Source organism: Ursus arctos, unplaced genomic scaffold (genome assembly GCF_023065955.2).
Source record: "Ursus arctos isolate Adak ecotype North America unplaced genomic scaffold, UrsArc2.0 scaffold_11, whole genome shotgun sequence".
NCBI classification, from domain to species: Eukaryota; Metazoa; Chordata; class Mammalia; order Carnivora; family Ursidae; genus Ursus; species Ursus arctos.
In genome coordinates this window covers 64,694,165-64,714,248 of record NW_026622775.1, presented here as the reverse complement: position 1 = coordinate 64,714,248, position 20,084 = coordinate 64,694,165, and the positions used below count along the sequence as shown (strand labels likewise).

The 20,084-nt window shown below is 38.9% G+C and overlaps 1 protein-coding gene across 1 annotated transcript in view; it reads left to right on the top strand.

The window, feature by feature from the left end:
- Window positions 1–1,252: 1,252 nt before the first annotated feature.
- Window positions 1,253–20,084, top strand: part of ELP3 (elongator acetyltransferase complex subunit 3) — a 101,230-nt gene continuing 82,398 nt past the window's right edge. Inside the window, exons 1-3 of the mRNA XM_026518933.4 lie at window positions 1,253–1,374; window positions 4,483–4,582; window positions 7,334–7,472. Of these exons, the coding sequence (XP_026374718.1) occupies window positions 1,356–1,374; window positions 4,483–4,582; window positions 7,334–7,472 (258 nt within the window). The 5' untranslated portion in view covers window positions 1,253–1,355. The remainder of the gene's footprint in view (window positions 1,375–4,482; window positions 4,583–7,333; window positions 7,473–20,084) is intronic.

The following is a 20,084-nucleotide window of genomic DNA, read 5'->3' as shown; positions in this document are numbered from 1 at the left end:
GTCCCACTCTCTCTTTAAAATTTACCACTGTACTATTCACCTCACTTGTTCTCTTTTGTGAGGCAAGAGAGTAATAAGGTGGACGATGGTGACTTCAGATAAGGAAGAGTGGGAAAAGAGCAGATCTGGAGTAAAAATAGAGTTCTGTTTTGGACATGTTGCTTGAGATGTCTGAATCTAGATACCCAGATCTAACCAGATGTCAAATGGGGAAGAAGTTGGGGCTGGACTATAAAAATGGGAGCAGATAGATGGTGTTTAAAGCTTTGGTACTCTGGAGATTACCTTGGGAGAGACGAGGCTGAGAAATGAACCCTGTGGTACACCAATATTTTGAAGTGAGGTAGAGGAGGAGTCCACCAAATAGATGAGAAAAAATAGAAGAAAAATGAAGAGCGTGGATGGTCCTATCATGAAAGACTTTCAAGGAAGATAACATGTCCATTGGTACCAGGATAACAATAAGGACAGACAAATACTACTGAATTTGGTCTGATGGGAAGTCACAAAACTTGACCAGAACGGTTTCAGTGTCATGGTGGGGTCAAAGACTTGGGGTTGCCTCAATTCTAGTGGGAAGAAAGGGGACTGGAAAAAGAACCAATTCCTGTCTTTATGTTAATGAGAGGAGCTCTAAATTTCTGGCCCATGAACAAAGATCATGGATGGCTTTCAGGAAAACGTTTTCCCAAGTCCTCCCTCCAAACTCTGCAAAACTTCGTGCATGTGCTAGTTTTTCTGGAGAGATTTCCACAGCTTCTACGATGTTTATTGATAATTTGTGCCACTCATCTGAGACCAAGGTGTTTAACTGGCGTCAAATCCTGCACCTCAGATTGTTACTTGATTCCTGCATGGTCTGTTCCAGGCTCTGATTTGGTTTCCAACACACTAGATGGCTCGTCCTCAGACTATCTCCCACTGGGGTGTTAGCCCAGCCTCCTTGGACTTAGCGCTCCCTGGACTCCTTACTTAGAGACCACCCATATCCACACTCTGATTTAGGCTTGCTGGCGTAGCCCCTATTCATAAGCATTGTCCGGTCGCTCTACCCTCCAGGTCGAGCTCCCTAACGCGTAAGCTGTCCTTTGCGTGCAGACAGTCCCATCTTACAGCCCTTAAACCCCAGGCAGAAACCATCTCGGCTGCACATTTGCCCCGCCTCCTGCAGCTTCGCTAGCCGCCGCTGGGGGGCGGGGCGGGCCGTTGCCCGCGCCGTCTTCTGGGAACAGCTTTACGATACGTTGACCGTCATTTTACGACAGGCTGGGGTTGCTTTGTGGCTGTCAACTTTCCCCAGGATCCGCGTTGGTAGTTACGTTGTGTGTGGTCGCAGATACTACCACCGCGGAGAAATGAAGCAGAAGCGGAAAGGTACGGAAACGTGGAAGAGGCAGAGGGGGCAAGCGGGGTGATAGGGAAGGGGCGAACACTTGAGCGGTCAGATGCTGAACGCAGTTTTTCCCGCGGGAATTCTCTGCCTGAGCCAGTCGCCCTGCCACCCTAGGGTCAGTCCATGTGTCGGCTCCAGCCCCTTGTCTTTCGTTTTACCTGTTGTGCTTTTTACCAGCCTACCTTTACCTTCTTCCTTTTTTGGCAGTCAGTTGGTGTCTTTTGCATAGATGGCAGGAAAAGCTTTATTCCAAAGTGTGCCCTCCAAGGAGTTAACGTGGTCGGTCGATTAAACGTGCTTTTGGGTCTCTTAATTTGCTAAAATTTGTTTTATGGTACATTTCACCTATTTTTTAAAATTTTTTTAAAAGATCTGGGTTAAAAAACAAACTCTTGAGTTCTTGGTTTTCTGTAGGACAGTTATGTAGTTATTTTCGTTTATACTACCTCGTGAATTAGCATGGAGCAATTCCATCTTTCGTTTTCAACAGGATGTAATCAAATTTTCAAGTATTTCCTCACAAGTGCTAGACTTACCTCTGTACTCTCATGTGAGCAGTCGGGCTAATCATGATTGATGGCTATGATAATAATAGCTACTGTTTATTGAGCCTTTGCTAATAATTTTGAAGTCGGTATCATTTCCACTGTGACGGAAAGTGGAATCTTTCCCGCGGGAGATTCAAAGAGTTAAGTAACTTTCCCAGCCCAAAATTATGGAATTGATGGTCAGGCTGTGTGCACCCAAAAAACCACAATTTTTTCTTTTAAATCTGTCTTTAATCACTATGCCTCTGGGCATCCACTACCATTTCCTGGAACAACAGCTCCAGATGTCCAGGTTACTTTCAGTTGTCTTGTGGAATCAAACTACATGCCCCCAGTTAGTCATCTTCTCCCTCTGCCTTGCTCTTCCTCAGACTGTCAGGCCAGACAGCTTCACAGTCTTCATTTCATCTATCGTTAAGCCCTGCCTAATTTATTACTAGTCATTTTGACCACCATCCTCCTAAGCCATCTTCATCAGTAACTAATATTTGAATAGTACATTGGCTTTCCTGTATGTTATTTCAATTAATTCTTACAACAGTCTTGTCAAATGTGTATGTTTTATCCCAATTTGGCAGGCAGGGAAATGGGAGTACAGAAGTCTTTGATCTTCCCATTATCACACAGCCAGTAGGGGTTGGAAGCTAGGGATGGGAGCCTAATGTCCAAATTTTTACTTTAAATCTTGTGGGTTTTTTTTTTTTTTTACATTGTTGCCATTCAAAAGGCTTTTGTTTCGTATCAAATTATATGTATTCTTTTCACCTTCTGAATCATTTTTATATCATTTTCTTTATTTTATATACTTTTTTGAAAACATGACTTTCATCTTACTCCCAAACTTGAGAATATATAATTCTACACTCAATTTAAATGCCTTTGCCTAGTAGTCAGTGTACCCTGTAATCTGTTTTTTTATCGAACCTTGTCAGAAAGCCTGTATTCTTGTTAGACAACACTCCTTCACACAAAGATAGGAAATTCCTGTACCTGACATTGTTCCTTCTGGATTGCCCTCTGTTTTGCTTGTCCATTCCTTTCCTTTCTTTAAAGACCCCTGTGCCATTTTCTCTATGAAGCCTTTTCTTACTAATTTGCTTCTCTAGTTGATTTTTTATATACTCAAGAGCTATACATGTAGCTTTCAAATCTTTTATCTATTTTTATCACCTGAATCCTCTTTTCCTCTCCAAATTATTACATAGAGCTTCAATATATTAAAGATGCAAAAGCCAAGCTGCTTTGGTTTAATTGGTTTAATGAACAAAGAGACCCTCCTTTTCCTTCCTTTCCTTACTCTCCCTCTTCTTCCAGCACCACCACCAACCCTACCTCTGTTATGTGATCCTTGAAGTGCCTTTTTGGAACTCTGGAGTGCTGAATTACGTGGTTTCGAAAGCATTTAGCTTTCAATTATAGATGGACTTCTTTTCTCTCAACATTGTATGTGTTAACTTTGCTTCATTAAGTTAGAGACAGCTTAGTATAGTGAAAAAAGTGTGGAAGTTGTGGCCAAAACACCTGGATTTAAGTCTTAACTATACCATTTACAATGGCATCTTAATTTTTAACATCTATAAAAGGGGCTGACAATATCAACCTTACAGTGTTGTGAGGTTTCAAATGAGATAAAGTAAATGAAGGGGCTCCATAACTGCCAGGGCTCTCTCATCTATACTTCTCTCTGATGACTCCATCGTCTCTGCACACTAGCTTTCTCTGCAGGCTGGAAGTATGCTTGGTAGCAGTTCCCAAGCTATAGTCTCACAGCTGTTATCACTGGCGGGAGACTGGCATTTTTTACCTTGAGGAAAGAGCTCAGATTGGTCTTACTTGGGTAGGTGCCCAACCTTGAACCAATCTACTATAATTGGGAGGGGGTCATTTAAGAACATGTCAGCTTCCACTTGTCATGTCAGCTTCAGTTGCCAGAAGCCCATGATAGTGGACAGACTATATCAGAGATGCATTAAGATCCCTAGGCAAATATAGAACCAGATTCCTTTGTATTACAAAGTAGTACTGCCTTGCTTTGTAATATTAATTCTGTTGATACCTGAATTTGAGTTTCAGCTTTACCCCTTGGTGGCATTTTTGTGGGACAAGCAAATATTCCTGTTCTATCTACTGCGTTCTGTTCTGAGAGTCAGATGAAATAATGCATCTAAATGTCGTTATAATTCTGGAGATAAAAGGAAGCTATTTTAACCACTTTGGCACTTTCTTGTGCAGTTAGGTTCTTTCTCCTCGTGTTTGTCTCTATTCTTTTCTGTATCTGTCATTCTTACAGTGTTTGTACTTCTAAAGTCACTTCTTTCCATATATAGGTGAAGCAGGTTTGTTTTAATTAAAGATACAAAAGTGATAAAAAAACTGTAAGCAGTGGAAGTTTGGTGTCTTATAAAGTTTGGTGTCTTATAAAGTTTGGTGTCTTGAGCTATTCATCTGGGATGATTGGAATAATTTTGGAAGAAAAAAATAAATACAAAAAACTTTACTGGATAATACGATTTTTTACATTGTTAATTATTATTTTTCCAGGAGATCTCAGCCCTGCCGAGCTGATGATGCTGACTATAGGAGATGTTATTAAACAACTGATTGAAGCCCATGAACAGGGGAAAGACATCGATCTGAATAAGTAAGTGGACTTTATAAAAAAAGAAAGCAATCCTGTTCTTAGGTGGTAGGTCTTTTTACTGAAATTATCAAATACTACTTGTTTTCTGTCTCACATTTTATGTTTTAATTGAGAACTTAGCATTCTGCTCTGTCCTGTCACTCATTTATGGCAAAATTCTCTCATAGCCCAATAATACTAATAGCTTCCAATATTTATTGGGTGCTCACTATGTCCTAATCACTGTTAGTAGTGTGTTGTGTTAGTTCAGTTGGTCCTCTCAAAAACTGTGTTAGGTACTTACATCACCCTCATTTGACAGGTGGGTAATCTGAGACAGAGAAAGATTAAATAATTTGTCTAAGAGGAAAGAAATAGTAATTGGCAGAACTGGGATTTGGAATTAAATCGTCGGTTCTGTCCCAGAGCCCGTGTTGTCTTCTGTGCTACATCACTTCACATCCTGTCTCCAAAGAAGCAGTAGTTCTCTCAGGAAAACACTGCCTTTGGGATCCTTGATCTCATCCAACCCTTTCCTACTTTATAGCCTCTTTGACCTGTTCATCTGTTTCTTTTCAACAGTCACGTTCAGTTTTGACTTTGCTACATCCTCAGTTAAGAGTAGTCTTTCATCTCTGTGTCTTTTGTTTTCATTAGATGATCACTGTGTAGATCTGCTCTAATGAAAGGGTTTTCTCCCCATTCCTAAGTGGGTTGTCAGTGATCTAGTCACCACAGCATGGCCTTTTTAAGACTGTTTCCTATCGCTTGAGATACTGCAGTGTTTCATCACTTCCTTGGAATATTGTGCTTAATAAACTTTTGCTAAAGGAATAAATAAGTAACTATCCTTTCTTGACTGTGGAGTTATATTTTGGTGATTTTTCTACCCTGTCTTTAGAAGTTGCTTTTCTGTCATTGTTGGCTATACCTCTAATTATACAAGTGTTTTATTTCTAGTGAACATTTCTACTTCTTCTATATTTTTCTTGGTCTCTTTAATTTAGCACATCTAAAGTTTATGCTAGCATCTTCCTTAAAACCAGCCTGTATGCATATGTCCTCATTGCTTAATTGTGTTAATCTTCACCCAGGCTTGAAACTCTAGTGTCCTCTTCAGATTGTTTTTATTAGGTCAAATTAGTATTTAAATTTTGCCTACTTTCCCTTCGTTATGATTCTCACTTTCATTTCCACTTTTAACTCCCTATTCCATCCCTTTTTGAACTTAATTCTAGAGTACTGCAATAGCTTATGCTTTCTGTCTCTATCTCCTGCTGGGTTCATTGTTCCTTGTCTCCTCTTTTATCATGTCATTTCCCTGTACAGGAATTTTCACCATGTCCCCAATATTTATGAAATTAAATGCAAATTCCTCAGCCCGTTATGTAAGGCCTCTCAGTCTGGCTTCAATTTTCCCATCTTTTTAAACTTCTGTAGCTTTACATTGAAAGTCTCTTGCTTTCTATCAAGTCTACCCATATATCTTAAAATATGTGCATTCCTGTTTTTGTGTCTTCACATAAGCCAGCCTGTTTGCTCTCAGTGGCATCTCCATGTCTTCACTGCCTGTCTAAAGCTAACTCTTTTCTGGGCCTGTTTTCCATGACTGTCTCCCCAGCTCACATTGAGTTCCTCTCTTGAACTCTGGACACATTCATTATCATATGTGTGTTTCATCACATATATTTTTATCACTTACACATTAATTTTTGTGAATGCCTATCTGAAAATATGCAAACATGCAAACGTAGAGCGTGCAACAACTATGCCTTATACCTTCTGGTATACCAAGTACTTAGGTAGTCTCTTTACAAATCAGGTACTGAGTTAACTTATTTTGAAAATGATGCAAATACCTCACAATATTTTTAGATGGATTAAAATGAGAAATTAAGGTGACCGTTACGGTTTGCTAGCATGCAAGAAACGAGAAAGCAATAAAATTGTAGAGAAAAGCAAGAGATTTTTAGTTGGGCTGAAGGTTATTTTGAGGGATTAGGGCTAGAATTATTATCGGGAAGGGGTAAATGGTTCTTCCGAAGCACTGACCATATTCTGTTCCTCAGAGTGTAGTAAAAGAAGTGTTTGCTTCTTAAATGTTTACGTATGTTTATGTTTTATGTTCTGTTTTTTATGTATGTACTACGTTACATTAGAAAAAGTTTTAAAACACTTTTAAAAATATATACTTTTTTTACTGTTTGGTTCTTCACACCTTTCCTTTAAGTTGTTTTTTGTTCGTTGGTCTGGTCAAGACCATGGCTTACAACCAGGTATGATACCCCGTCTGCCACCCGCCCAGGAGACATTTCACAATGTCAGGAGACATTTTTAGTTGTTAACAATGGGAAGTGGGGTGCTAGTGGGTAGAAGCCGATGAATCTGATAAACATCCTATAGTGTAATAATAAACAGTCCCTTACACCAGAATTAATCCCAGATGCTGTAGTGTTGAGGTTGAGAAAAGGGTAGAACCCTGTGAAGCTAGAGCACTTTGTTGAATGAGACCTATGTTGTGTCACTCTCCTGGGAGCCTTCCCTGTAGTCATCTTGTTTTCTTTCTTGTACTCCAGGTTAAGAAGAAGTCATTGATATGTTTTCCTGATTTTCTTCTATTTTTCTGATACTCAGAAATGTTAAAGCCACTGTCGTCATTGGATGAAAGGATAGGGGAGTGACAGGAGTTGATGATGTTATTTATAGGTCATTCTTTTGGTAGTATGCCTTGAAATATTACGATCTTGATAATGCTAGATACTTTACTTCCAGGGTAAAAACCAGGACAGCTGCCAAATATGGCCTTTCAGCACAGCCCCGCCTGGTGGATATCATCGCTGCAGTCCCACCTCAGTATCGAAAGGTCTTAGTCCCCAAATTAAAGGCAAAACCCATCAGAACTGCCAGTGGGGTGAGTAATTTGATTCATGAAATGTTGATTGCATATCTATTCTGCCAGAAATCCTTGCCTCTATGTAACACCCAGGTAGCGAGGTGGAAAAGGGGGATTCAGTTTAATAAAATCCATATATTATGATATGTGCTGCAATAGAGACATGTGCAGAATGTTATGAGGTCATAGCGAGGAAAAACATTCAGTGTGCTTAAAGGAGTAGATGATGTTTTGATGTCCTTAAAGGTATAAATGGAGGCTTGGTGACTATCTCGATATGATAAAATATTGTCGGCCATTTTGAGCTCATGGCTTTTAATACAATTGATACTTATAAAAAGTACTTTTATTTTTAAAATATTTTGTTTGTTTGAGAGAGAGAGCACATGAGCAGCGGAAGGGGCTGAGGGAGAAGGAGAGAATCTCAGGCAGACTCTGCTGAGTGCAGAGCCCGATGCTAAACCCAATCTCACAATCATGACCTGAGCTGAAATCAAGAGTAGGACACTCAACTGACTGAGCCATCCCCGTACTTTTAAAAGGTAGTTAATGGTACAGAGTCATTCTGTATATGGTATTTGTGAAGCAACTGACATAATGGGAAGCACTATGGAAGTCCAGAGGACAAAGATGTCCCTGCAGTAAAAGAGACTAGGGAAAGCCTAAGAGAAAGCATGGCACTCACTTGACATAAATGGAGCCCGTATAAGCAGAGAAGAGTAATGGGAGCAAGGGCACAAGGAACTAAGGCACAGAGGTAGAGGTGTTATAAGAGGTATGATGTGTGCAGGGAACAGTGAGTGCCTCAGACTGACTGGAGTTGATAATTCATTTGAGAAAGCAGCAGGACATTAGGTTAAAGAGTTAGTTTGGGGTCCATCTTGTAAAAGATCTTAAATGTCCTGCAAAGAAGCTGGGTTATAGGAAACTGTTAAAAGATACTTGAGGAGAGTAATATGAACAAAAAAATTTTTCAGAAAATTAATTTGGATACAAGATGTAGAGTAGCTTGGAGCCAAAAAGACCAGTTAGGAGACTCTTGATTTGGTCTGGGTGTGAAATATGTTAAGAGCTGGAATTAAGGTAGGGGCTTTAGGATAAAAAGGATAAGTGTGAAAGATAGGATTTGGACCCTCTTAAAACATAATACCCAGAATTGAATTGTGTGTTTCTGATATGATCATAGAAATTCAATCTCTTATTTGGATGGGAGTATTATACTTGTGGTAATTACAGTTTTTGTTGACTTGTTTGGCCATATCTCCTGGATCATATTGCATTTGTGGCTAATTAAACCCTAAAACTTTAATACACAATGTATCAGCAATCCTGGTGTCTTCTCCCTTGTACTTGCAAGTGTTTTTGTTTTAATTATTTGTACCTAGTGTAAAGGGTTAAGAGAAATTAATACAGTTGAACAACATGGGTTTGAACTGCATGGGTCCACTTACAGGCAGATTTTTTCTGATAAGTACAGTATTATAGATGTATTTTCTTTATGATTGTCCTGATATTTCCTTTTTGTCTAGCTTACTTTATTGCAAGAATACAGTGTATAATACCTATAACATACAAAATGTGTATTAATTGATGGTTTCTGTTACCAGTAAAGCTTCTGATCAACAGTAGGCTATGAAAGTAATTAAGTTTCTGGGGATTCGAAAGTTATATGCAGATATTCAACTGAGTTGAGGGATTGTCACTCTTAACCCCTGCTTTGTTCAACTATAGTTTCAAACCCCTCACCTCCCATTTTTCCCCTCAGGGCAAGCACTTTTAACTCTTAGCTGATTTCTTGACATTTGTTTCCATATTCCCAAGTAACATGCTCTATAGATAAGTCTTGAATTTTTAGTTTTCAGCATTATGTATGAACTTGCCACTGTGGAAGACAAAGATTTATCAACCTTTCAACCTCACTAATAAGCCTGGCTTCCATGACACCATTCTCTCTCCTTCTCCTTCTACCTCTAGTTACTTCTTTTCTTTCTTTGAGGTCTCTTCTTGTTCTGCTTGCCTCTAAAAATTGATGTTTTCTGTGGTCCTGAGTCCACTGTTCTAAGTACCGTACGTGCCTTTGGTGATCTCATCCATTGACATTTCTAAGTATTCTTATATGCTGACTTCCAGCTCTGACCACTCCTCAAGTTTCAGGCTTTTGTCAGAGTGCCTGTTAAACATCTCTCCTTTGAGTGCCTATATGCCCTCAAGTGTAACATAACCAAAACTAACCTCAAACTTGCTCATTCATCTTTCTTCTCCATCCTAGTTCATGGTACCTCTAGCCACTCAGTTTCTAAAAGATGTGAAATGCATTGCCCATTCCTACCACCGTTGGTAGGAATATTTTGGCCTTCATTATTTCTTGTTTAGACTATTTCAGTCTAACTTTCAGTCTAACTTGTCTACTTTTTCTTACCAGTACCAGATCTGTCATTGACAATATCACCAGAGTGAACTATTAAAAATATCAGATATAGAGGAAGAGGTTGGAAGATGGCAGAGTAGGAGGACTCTAGGCTCACCTCATCCCACAAATACAACTAGATAACTATCAAATTATCCTAAATACCCCAGAAATTGACCTGAAGAATTGCAGAACAAACTACACAACTAAAGGTAGGTAGAGAAGAGGCTACATTGAAGAAGGTGGTAAGTGCAGAGAAGCGGTTTGGGAGAGAAAGAGATGATAGCCGCTGTGGTGGAGAGATAGCCACAGTTGCAGAGAAGGGTGAGAGACAGCCTAACACTGTCCCACCAGGGAACCCACAAGTAAAATGAATCCCCATAGCATTTGGCTTGGCAAGTGAGAGGGGCTGAATTTGGGGAGTTCTTGCAACTAGTGGGGCTTAAAGACTAGAATTTTAAAGGTCATGGGGCTGGCTGGTATAGAGCCCAGAGGGCATTGCACTGGTCTTAGAAGTCAGGCAAACAACCCATGACATACAGTGTGGAAACAGTGATCTGAAGAGCACCTGGGGCACACAGTGCAGCGGTTATTTGCTCATCTCAGAGCACATCCCAGAGAAGCAGAGTTCAAGGAGAGACCCCTCCAGGAACAAGGAACTGACTAAGACCATTTCCCTCCCCCATCCCTCAGCATAAGCACAGGGCCACCTCTGGGAATCAGTGCAGCGCCCACACTCACTACGTAATTTGCTTATACCAAGCTCCACTTCCCTTTAGTCCTGTGGAACTGCCCTTCCCAGTCACACTTGCCTCAGTCCCAACTTGGCCAGTCCCCTCCCCCAAAAGACGGGCCCAAATTCCTGCTTACACTGTGTCTCCTGACTCAGGAGTTTTGTGGAGCCCCTGTTCAGACAGCTGTGGTAATAGGTCTCATTCACAAGCAGACCAGAACACACCTATTTAAAATGCACTACGTTCAGGTCAGGGGCCAAGCACCGCTCACAACAGGCAAAGATAGCCTCTGAAAATGACTGGCCTGAAGGATAGAACAGCCAGGATAAAACAACACAGCACATGCAGCACACATTGGTGACAGTCCCAGAAGCACCAGGCCCTGGGACATAACACAGCAGGGCAGTATAGGACTTCTTCATCAGGCCATTATCCTCAAGAACAGGAGATTTAGCTGACTTTCCTAACATACAGAAACAGGCACAGAGACTTAGACAAAAAGAAAAGAAAGAAAGAAGATAAGGCCATGGCCAGATATCTAAGCAAAGTAGATATAAGTAACATGCCTGATGGGGTACTTAAAGCAAGGATATTCACAGGACTTGAGAAAAGAGTAGAAGACGTGAGCAAGGTACTTAACACAGAGATAAGGAATAACATAGCAGAGATAAAGGGCTCAATAAATGAAATGAGAAACACTTGATGGACTGAATAGCAGGATGGAAGAAGCAGGAGTGAATTAATGACCTACAAGACAAAGTAATGGAAAAAAGCTGAACAAAAGACAGAAAAAAGAATTATGCAAAATTAGAATAGATTTCGGGAACTCAGTGACTCCATCAAATGTAATAACATTCATATTATAGGTATCCCAGAAGCGGAAGAGAGATTAAAGGGGGCAGAGATTTTATTTGAGGAAATAATAGCTGAAAACTTACCTAATTTGGGGAAGGAAACAGATATCCACATCCAGGAGGCACAGTGAATGCCCAGTAAAAGCAACAAAAGCAGATCTACACCAAGACATAATGTAATTAACATGGCAAAAGGATTGATTTTAAAAAAATACATCCTAAAAGCAGCAGGAGAAGACAGTTACATAAGGGAAAACCCCCATAAGGCTATCAGCAGATTTTTCAGCAGAAACTTTGCAAGTCAGAAGAGAGTGGCATGATATATTCAAAGTGCTGAATGGCTGGGGTGCCTGGGTGGCTCAGTCATTAAGCGTCTGCCTTCGGCTAAGGGCGTGATCCCGGTGTTCTGGGATCGAGCCCCACATCAGGCTCCTCCACTGGGAGCCTGCTTCTCCCCCTCCCACCCCCCCCGCTTGTGTTCCCTCTCTCGCTGGCTGTCTCTCTCTCTCTGTCAAATAAATAAACAAAATCTTTATAAACAAAAAAGTGCTGAATGGGAAAAATCTTCAGTCAAGAATTCTCTGTCCAGCAAGGCTATCATTCAGAATAGAAGGGGAGATAAAGAGTTTCCCAAACAAAAACTAAAGGAGTTCATGACCACTAAAACCAGCCCCACGAAAAATATTAAAGAGGACTCTTGGAGTGGAAAGGAAGACCAAAAGTGACAGTATGAAGGTAGGAAACAGAAAAGCAGTAAAAATGAATATTTATGTAAAAAAGCAGTTACAGAACTCACAGAATAAAAGGATATAAAATATAACACAATATACCTAAAACATGGGGAGGAGAGGAGTAAAGAATGGGTTCAAACTTAAACAACCATCAACTTAATATAGACTCCTATGTGCAGAAGATGTTATATACAAACCTAATGGTAACCACAAATCAAAAACTAGTAGATTAACAAAGAATAGAGAGAAAGGAATCCAAATATATCACTAAAGAAAACAAGCAAACCATGAAAGAGAGAGAAGAAAGGATCAAAGAAAAACATCAGAAACAACCACAAAACAGGGAATAAAATGGTTATAAGTACATACCTATCAATAATGACTTTGACTATAAAGGGACTAAGTGCTCCAAAAGACTTAGGGTGATAGAATGAATTAAAAAACAAGACCCACCTGTGTGCTGCTTACAGGAAACTCATTTTAGACCTAATGACACCTGCAGACTGAAAGTGAGGAGATGGAGAAACATCTTTCGTGCAAATGTATATCAAAAGAAATCCAGGGTAGTGATACTTATATTGGACAAGATCCATCTATATGCTACGTATAAGAGGCTCACTCGAGAGCTAAAAACACTTGTAGATTGAAAGTGAGGGAATGGAAAAACATCTATCATGCAAATGGATGTCAAAAGAAAGCCAAGCTAGCAATACTTAAATCAGACAAAATAGACTTTAAAACAAAGACTGTAACAGGAGACAAAGAAGGACACTATATAATAATAAAGGGGACAATCCAACAAGAAGATACAACAATTGTAAATATTTATGCACCCAACATGGGAGGACCCAAATATATTAAACAGTTAATAACAAACATAAAAGACTAATCCATAGTAATACAATAATAGTAGAGGGCTTAATAGCCCACTTACATTGATGGACATATCATCCAACCAGAAACAAGGAAACAGTGGCTATGAATGACACATTGGACCGGATGAATTTAACAGATATTTCAAAACATTCCATCCTAAAATAGCAGAATACACATTCTTTTCAAGTGTACATGGAGTATTTTCCAGAATAGATCACATATTAGACCACAAAACAAGCCTCAACAAATTCAAGAAGATTGAAGTCATACCATGCATCTTTTCTGACCATAACACTATAAAACTAGAAATCAACCACAAAAAAAAATCTGGAAAGGCTACAAATACATGGAGGCTAAATAACATGCTACTAAACAATGAATGGATCAATCAGGGAAATAAAAGAAAAATTAAAAAGTACACGGACACAAATAAAAATGGAAACACAACAATCCCAAACCTTGGGATGCTCCAAAAGCAGTTCTCTGGGGGAAATTTATAACAATACAGATTTACCTCAAGAAGCAAGACAAATCTCAAATTAACAACCTTCTCTTACATGTAAAGGAGCTAGAAAAAGAACAAACGAAGCCTAAAAGTAGCAGAAGGAAGGAAATAATAAAGATTAGAGCAGAAACAAGTGATATAGAAACTAAGAAAATAATAGAACAGATCAGTGAAACCAGGAACTGGTTCTTTGGGGGAAAAAAATCAATAAAATTGATAAACCTTTAGCCAGACTTATCAAGAAGAAAACAAAAGAAAGGAGTCAAAATCACAAACGAGAGAGGAGAAATAACAACCAACACCAAAGAAATAAATTATAAGAGAATACTATGAAAATCTAAATGCCAACAAATCAGACAGCCTACAAGAAATAAGTTCCTAGAAACATGTAAACTACCAAAACTGAAATAGGAAGAAATGAAAAATTTGAAGAGACTGATTATTAGCAAAGAAATTGAATCAGTAATCAAAAGACTCCCAACAAACAAAAGCCCAGGCCTGGATGGCTTCACAGGTAAATTCTACCAAACATTTAAAGAAGGGTTAATACCTATTCCTCTCCAACTGTCCCAAAAAAATAGTAAGGAAAACTTCCACATTCATTCTGTGAGGCCAGCTTTACCCTGATAGCAAAACCAGGTAAAGACACCACTAAAAAAGAGAACTACAGGCCAATATTCATGATGAAGATAGATGCAAACATCTTTAACAAAATACTAGCAAACTGAATCTAACAATACATTTAAAAAAAAATTGTTCCCCATAATTAAATGGGATTTATTCCTGGGTGGCCAGGGTGATTCAGTATTCATAAATCATTCAACAAATACATCACATCAATAAGAGAAAGGAAAAGAACCATATGATCATTTTAATAGACCCAGAAAAAGCATTTGGCAAAGTACAACATACATCCATCATAAAAATCCTTAACAAAGTAGGTTTAGAGTGAACATACCTCAACATAATAAAGGTCATATATGAAAAACGCACACCTAATATCATCCTTAATGGGGAAAGACTGAGAGCTTTTCCCCTAAGGTCAGGAACGAGTTACGGATGTCCGGTCTCACCCCTTCTGTTCAGCGTAGTACAGGAAGACCTAACAGCAGCAATCATACAACAAAAAGAAATAAAAACCATCCAAATCAGTAAGGGAGAAGTAAAACTTCCACTATTTGCAGATGGCATGATACTGCATGTAGAAAACCCAAAAGACTCCACCAAAAACCTACTAGAACTGATACACGATTTCAGTAAAGTTTGGATACAAAATCAATGTAGAGAAATCATTGCATTTTTATACATCAATAATGAAGCATCAGAAAGCGAAATTAAGGGGTGCCTGGGTGGCTGTCAGTTAAGCATCTGACTCTTGATTTCAGCTCAGGTCCTGATCTCAGGGTGTCGGGCTCTGACCTCAGCATGTCGGGCTCCAAGCTCAGCATGGAGTCTGCTTAAGATTCTTTCTCTCTCTCTCCCTCTCCCCTGCTCGCCCCCTCACCCCATTCATTCTCTCTCTCTAAAATAAATAAAATCTTAAGAAAAAGAAATTAAGAAAACCCGTCTACAATGACACCAAAAATAATAAGACACCTAGATATAACCCTAACCAAAGGGGTGAAAGACCTGTACTCTGAAAACTATAAAACACTAATGAAAGAAATTGAAGAAGACACAAATGTAAAGACATCCCATGCTCGTGGATTAGAAGAACAAATATTGTTAAAATCTCCATCCTACCCAAAACAATCTACACATTTAATGCAATCCCTATCAAAAAACCAATAGCATCTTTCTTAGGACTAGAACAAACAATCGTAAAATTCATTATGGAGTCACTGAAGACTCCAAATAGCCAAAGCAATCTTGGGGAGGGGGGGAAGCAAAGCTGGAGGGATCACCGTTCCAGACTTCAAGTCCTATCACAAAGCTGCAGTAATCAAAACAGCATGATACTGGCACAGAAATAGACACACAGATCAGTAGAACAGAATGGAAAGCCCAGAAATAAACTTAGAACTATATGGTCGATTAATGTTTGACAATGCATAAAAGAACATCTGGGAAAAAGACAGTCTCTTCAACAAATGGTATTGGGAAAACTGGACAGCAACATGCAAAAGAAAGAAACTGGACCACTTTCTTACGCCATACACAAAAATAAATTCAGAATGGATTAAAGACCTAAGTGTGAGACCTGAAACCTTACAAATCCCAGAAGAGAACACAGGCTGTAACTTCTTTGACATCAGCCATAACAACTTTTTCTAGTTATGTCTCCTGAGGCAAGGGAAACAAAAGCAAAAAATAAACTATTGTGGCTACATCAAAATAAAAACCTTTTGCACATTGAAGGGAAACAATCAAGAAAGCTAAAAGGCAACCTATTGAATGGGAGAGGATATTTACAAATGACATACCCGATAAAGGGTTAGTATTCAAAATATATAAAGAACTGATACAACTCAATATCCATCCAATTAAAAAATGGACAGAAGACATGAACAGACATTTCTCCAAAGAAGACATCCAGATGGCCAGAAGACATGAAAAGATGCTCATTATGACTTACCATTAGAGAAATGCAAATCAAAACCACAATGGTGGCCAACTTGTCAGAATGGCTAAAAGCAACAACAGATATACAGCAGGTGTTGACAAGGATGTGGGGAAAAAAAGGAACCTTCTTGTACTGCTGGTGGGAATGCAAACTGGTGCAGCCACTGTGGAAAATAGTATGGAGGTTCCTCAAAAATTTAAAAATAGAACTACCCTGCAAAGCAGCAATCACACTACTGGGTATTTACCCAAAGAATACGAAAACACTAATTCAGAAGGGTACATGCACCTCTATATTTATTGCAGAATTATTTACAATAGCCAAATTACAGGAGCAGCCCAAGTGTCTATCGATTCATGAATGGATAAAGGAGATGTGGTGTATATATATACAATGGTATATTATTCATTAAAAAGAATGAAATCTTGCCATTTGCAATGACATGGATGGAGCTAGAGATATGCTAAGCGAAATGAGGCAGTCAGAAAAAGACAATTGCCATATGATTTCACTCATTTGTGAAATTTAAGAAACAAAATAAGTGAGCAAAGGGGAAAAAAGACAGAGACAAATCAAGAAACTGACCTTAAGTGTATAGTACAAACTGATGGTTACTGGGGGGAGGAGTTTAGGGGGATGAGTAAAATAGGTGGTGGGGATTAAGGAGGGCACTTGTGATGAGCACCAGGTGATGTATGGAATTGTTGAATCACTGTATTGTACATCTCAAACTAATACAACACTGGATGTTAACTAACTGGAATTAAAAACTTTAAAAAATTTAAAAATATAAAAATACCAGAAGCACATACACAGGTAAGATTGTCATTCCCTGTTTGCTACACATCCTGATCTTCATGCTTTTATTCCTGTTGTTACTCTGGAGTTTTGTTTTTTTTGTTGTTGTTGTTTTTTGTTTTTTGTTTTTTTTTTTTAAAGATTTTATTTATTTATTTGACAGAGAGAGACAGCCAGCGAGAGAGGGAACACAAGCAGGGGGAGTGGGAGAGGAAGAAGCAGGCTCATAGCAGAAGAGCCTGATGTGGGACTCGATCCCGTAACACCGGGATCACGCCCTGAGCCGAAGGCAGACGATTAACCGCTGTGCCACCCAGGCGCCCCCTGTTTTTTGTTTTTTTGTTTGTTTTTTGTTTGGTTTTTTGCAGAGCAGTTTTAGGTCTGCCTAAAAATTGAGCAGAAAGTTCACAGGGTTCCCATATACTTCCTTTCCTCCCTCCCTAGGTTGCCCTTGGCATTGGTTTGGCACAGTTGTTATAATTGATGAACCAATAGTGCTACCTTATTATTAAGTAAAGCCTATAGTTTATACTGGGGTCACTCAGCAGTGTTGTGTATTTTGTGGGTTTTACCAATGCATAATGGCATGTGTCCACCATTTCAGGATCATGTGGAATAGTTTCCCTGCCCTAAAACTCCCCTATTCATCCTTTCCTTTGCTGCAAACTTCTGGTAAACTCATCTATTCACTCTCTCTGTAGTTTTACCTTTTTCAGAAAGATGCAGTTGGAATCAAATAATATGTAGCCTTTTCAGATTGGCTTCTTTCACTTAGCAATATGCACTTAAGGTTATGCCACGTGTTTTTAATTTAGTGGCTTGATGCAGCTCATTTGTTTTTAGAACTGAATAATATTCCATTTCTGAATGTACCACAGTTTATCCATTCACCAACATCTGGGTTGCTTCCAATTTTTGGCAATTATGAACAGAGCTGCTATAAACATGTCTGAAGGGTTTTGTGTACACGTAGGTTTTTAACTCACTTAGATAAATACCTAGGAGCATGATTGCTGGATCATATGGTAAGACTAGGTTTAGCTTTGTGAAATTGCCACACTGTCTTCCAAAGTGGCTGTACCATTTTGCATTCCCACCAACAATTAGAATTCCTGTTGTCCCACATGTTTGTCAGCATTTGGTATTGTCTGTGTTCTGGATTTGGGCCATTCTAAGAGGTGTGTGGTAGTATTTCGTTTTAGTTTGCAATTCCCAAATGACATATGTTGAGTATCTTTCATATTATTATTGCCATTAGTATATCTTATTTGACCTGGTGTCTGTTTGGATCTTTTGCCTATTCCTAATGGGTTGTTTGGTTTTTTATTGTGAAATTTTAAGAATTCCTTGTATATTTAAGATACATATCTTTCATCAGACATGTGTTTTGCAAATATTTTCTCTGAGTCTTTCTTTTCATTCTCTTAAGAGTATCTTTATCAGAACAGAACTTTCAAATTTTAATGTAGTCCAGTTTACCAGTTTTTTTCTTTCTGGATCATCCTTTTGGTGTTGATCTAAAAACTCATTGCAAAACCCAAGGTCACCTAGATAGTCTCCTGTGTTACCTTCTAGAAGTTTTATAGTTTTGATTTTACGTTTAGGTCTGTGATCCATTTTGAGTTTGTATTTGAGTTTTTGTTTGTTTTCCTTAGAATACCATGATTATTATTAGTAGTAGTAGTATCAGTATTAAATATAACAACAGCTACTATATGTTGCCCACCTGTTACATACTGGCCACTGTGTTTCTAATTTAATCCTCAAAACAGTTTTGAGGGGTAGGTAGTATTGTCTGCGTTTTTCAAAATAAGAAAATACATAGTAAGGGGCAGAGAAAAGATTCAAACCTACATCTCCCTGACTGACTCCAAAGTCATTGCTTTTTCGACTTACCGGTAATTTTTAAATTGCAAAAGTAGAGTTCTGTAGAAGTCTTTTGGAGCGACTATGGGGAATAATGAGTAGGGACGCCATAGGAGCAGGTACATTGCCATTTCACCCAGGGCTGTAGCTTTTATGTCTTTCATAAATTGAGGTTGTAAGGAAAATGTTACTTCAAAGGAGAGTTCTGCTGCTTAAAAACTGTTTGGAAACTACAGCACTTTGCTTCCCTAGCCCCACCTTACCCTGTCTCTTTATTATTTTATTCTATTTATTTAATTTTATTTTATTTTGAGAGAGAGTGCGTGCATGCGAGTGCGAGCGAGGGGAGGAGCAGAGGGAGAGGGACAAGCAAACTCCACACTGTGCGTAGAGCCCAACACGGGGCTCTGTCTCACCACCCTGAGATCATCAACTGAGCCACTCAAGCACCCCATCAATTAATTCTTAATCAGCACAATTGTTAGCATCTCAGGAAGGCTTCCCTGACTTCCTTGGTAAGGGCTAATTCATTGCCTTCTTTGGCATTCCTAGTATTTTCTACATCCCTCTTACCATGTGGTTTAATTTTTTTATTTTATTTATTTATTTATTTATTTATTTAAAGATTTATTTATTTGACAGAGAGAGAGACAGCCAACGAGAGAGGGAACACAAGCAGGGGGAGTGGGAGAGGAAGAAGCAGGCTCCCAGCGGAGGAGCCTGATGTGGGGCTCGATCCCACAACGCCAGGATCACGCCCTGAGCCGAAGGCAGACGCTTACGACTGAGTCACCCAGGCGCCCCCCTTACCATGTGGTTTTAAATAGCCTGTTTTCTATGTTTTTTGCTCCCCTAGACAGGTCTGATTTCAGAGGACAGAAGCAGTGCATTAATATTTTTGTAGTCTCAAGGGCCATTTGCTTTGTGAGCTTAGAACCTGGCCTATGTACTGGGCCCTCAATAAAAGATTTAAATTAAATTAAAGATTGAGTTAGACTGACCTCATCAGTGGTATATGTAGTTGTGGCTCATTTTAAATAAAAGCATTTCTTTGAAAATTTAAGTTTTCATTCAGATTTGCAATTTTTTATAAATTTTGGACTTTCTCTAGATCACTATCACTATTTAATGACTTAAATTTTATTAATTTTTATTATGAAAAATAATCAAACCTACAGAAGAATTGAAGGTCTAGTATAAACCTGAACCGCTTGAGAATCTGTTGCAGAGTAAGTTGCCTTTGAATAATTTAGTGTGCATTTCCTACAAATAAGGACATTTTCTTATATCACCACA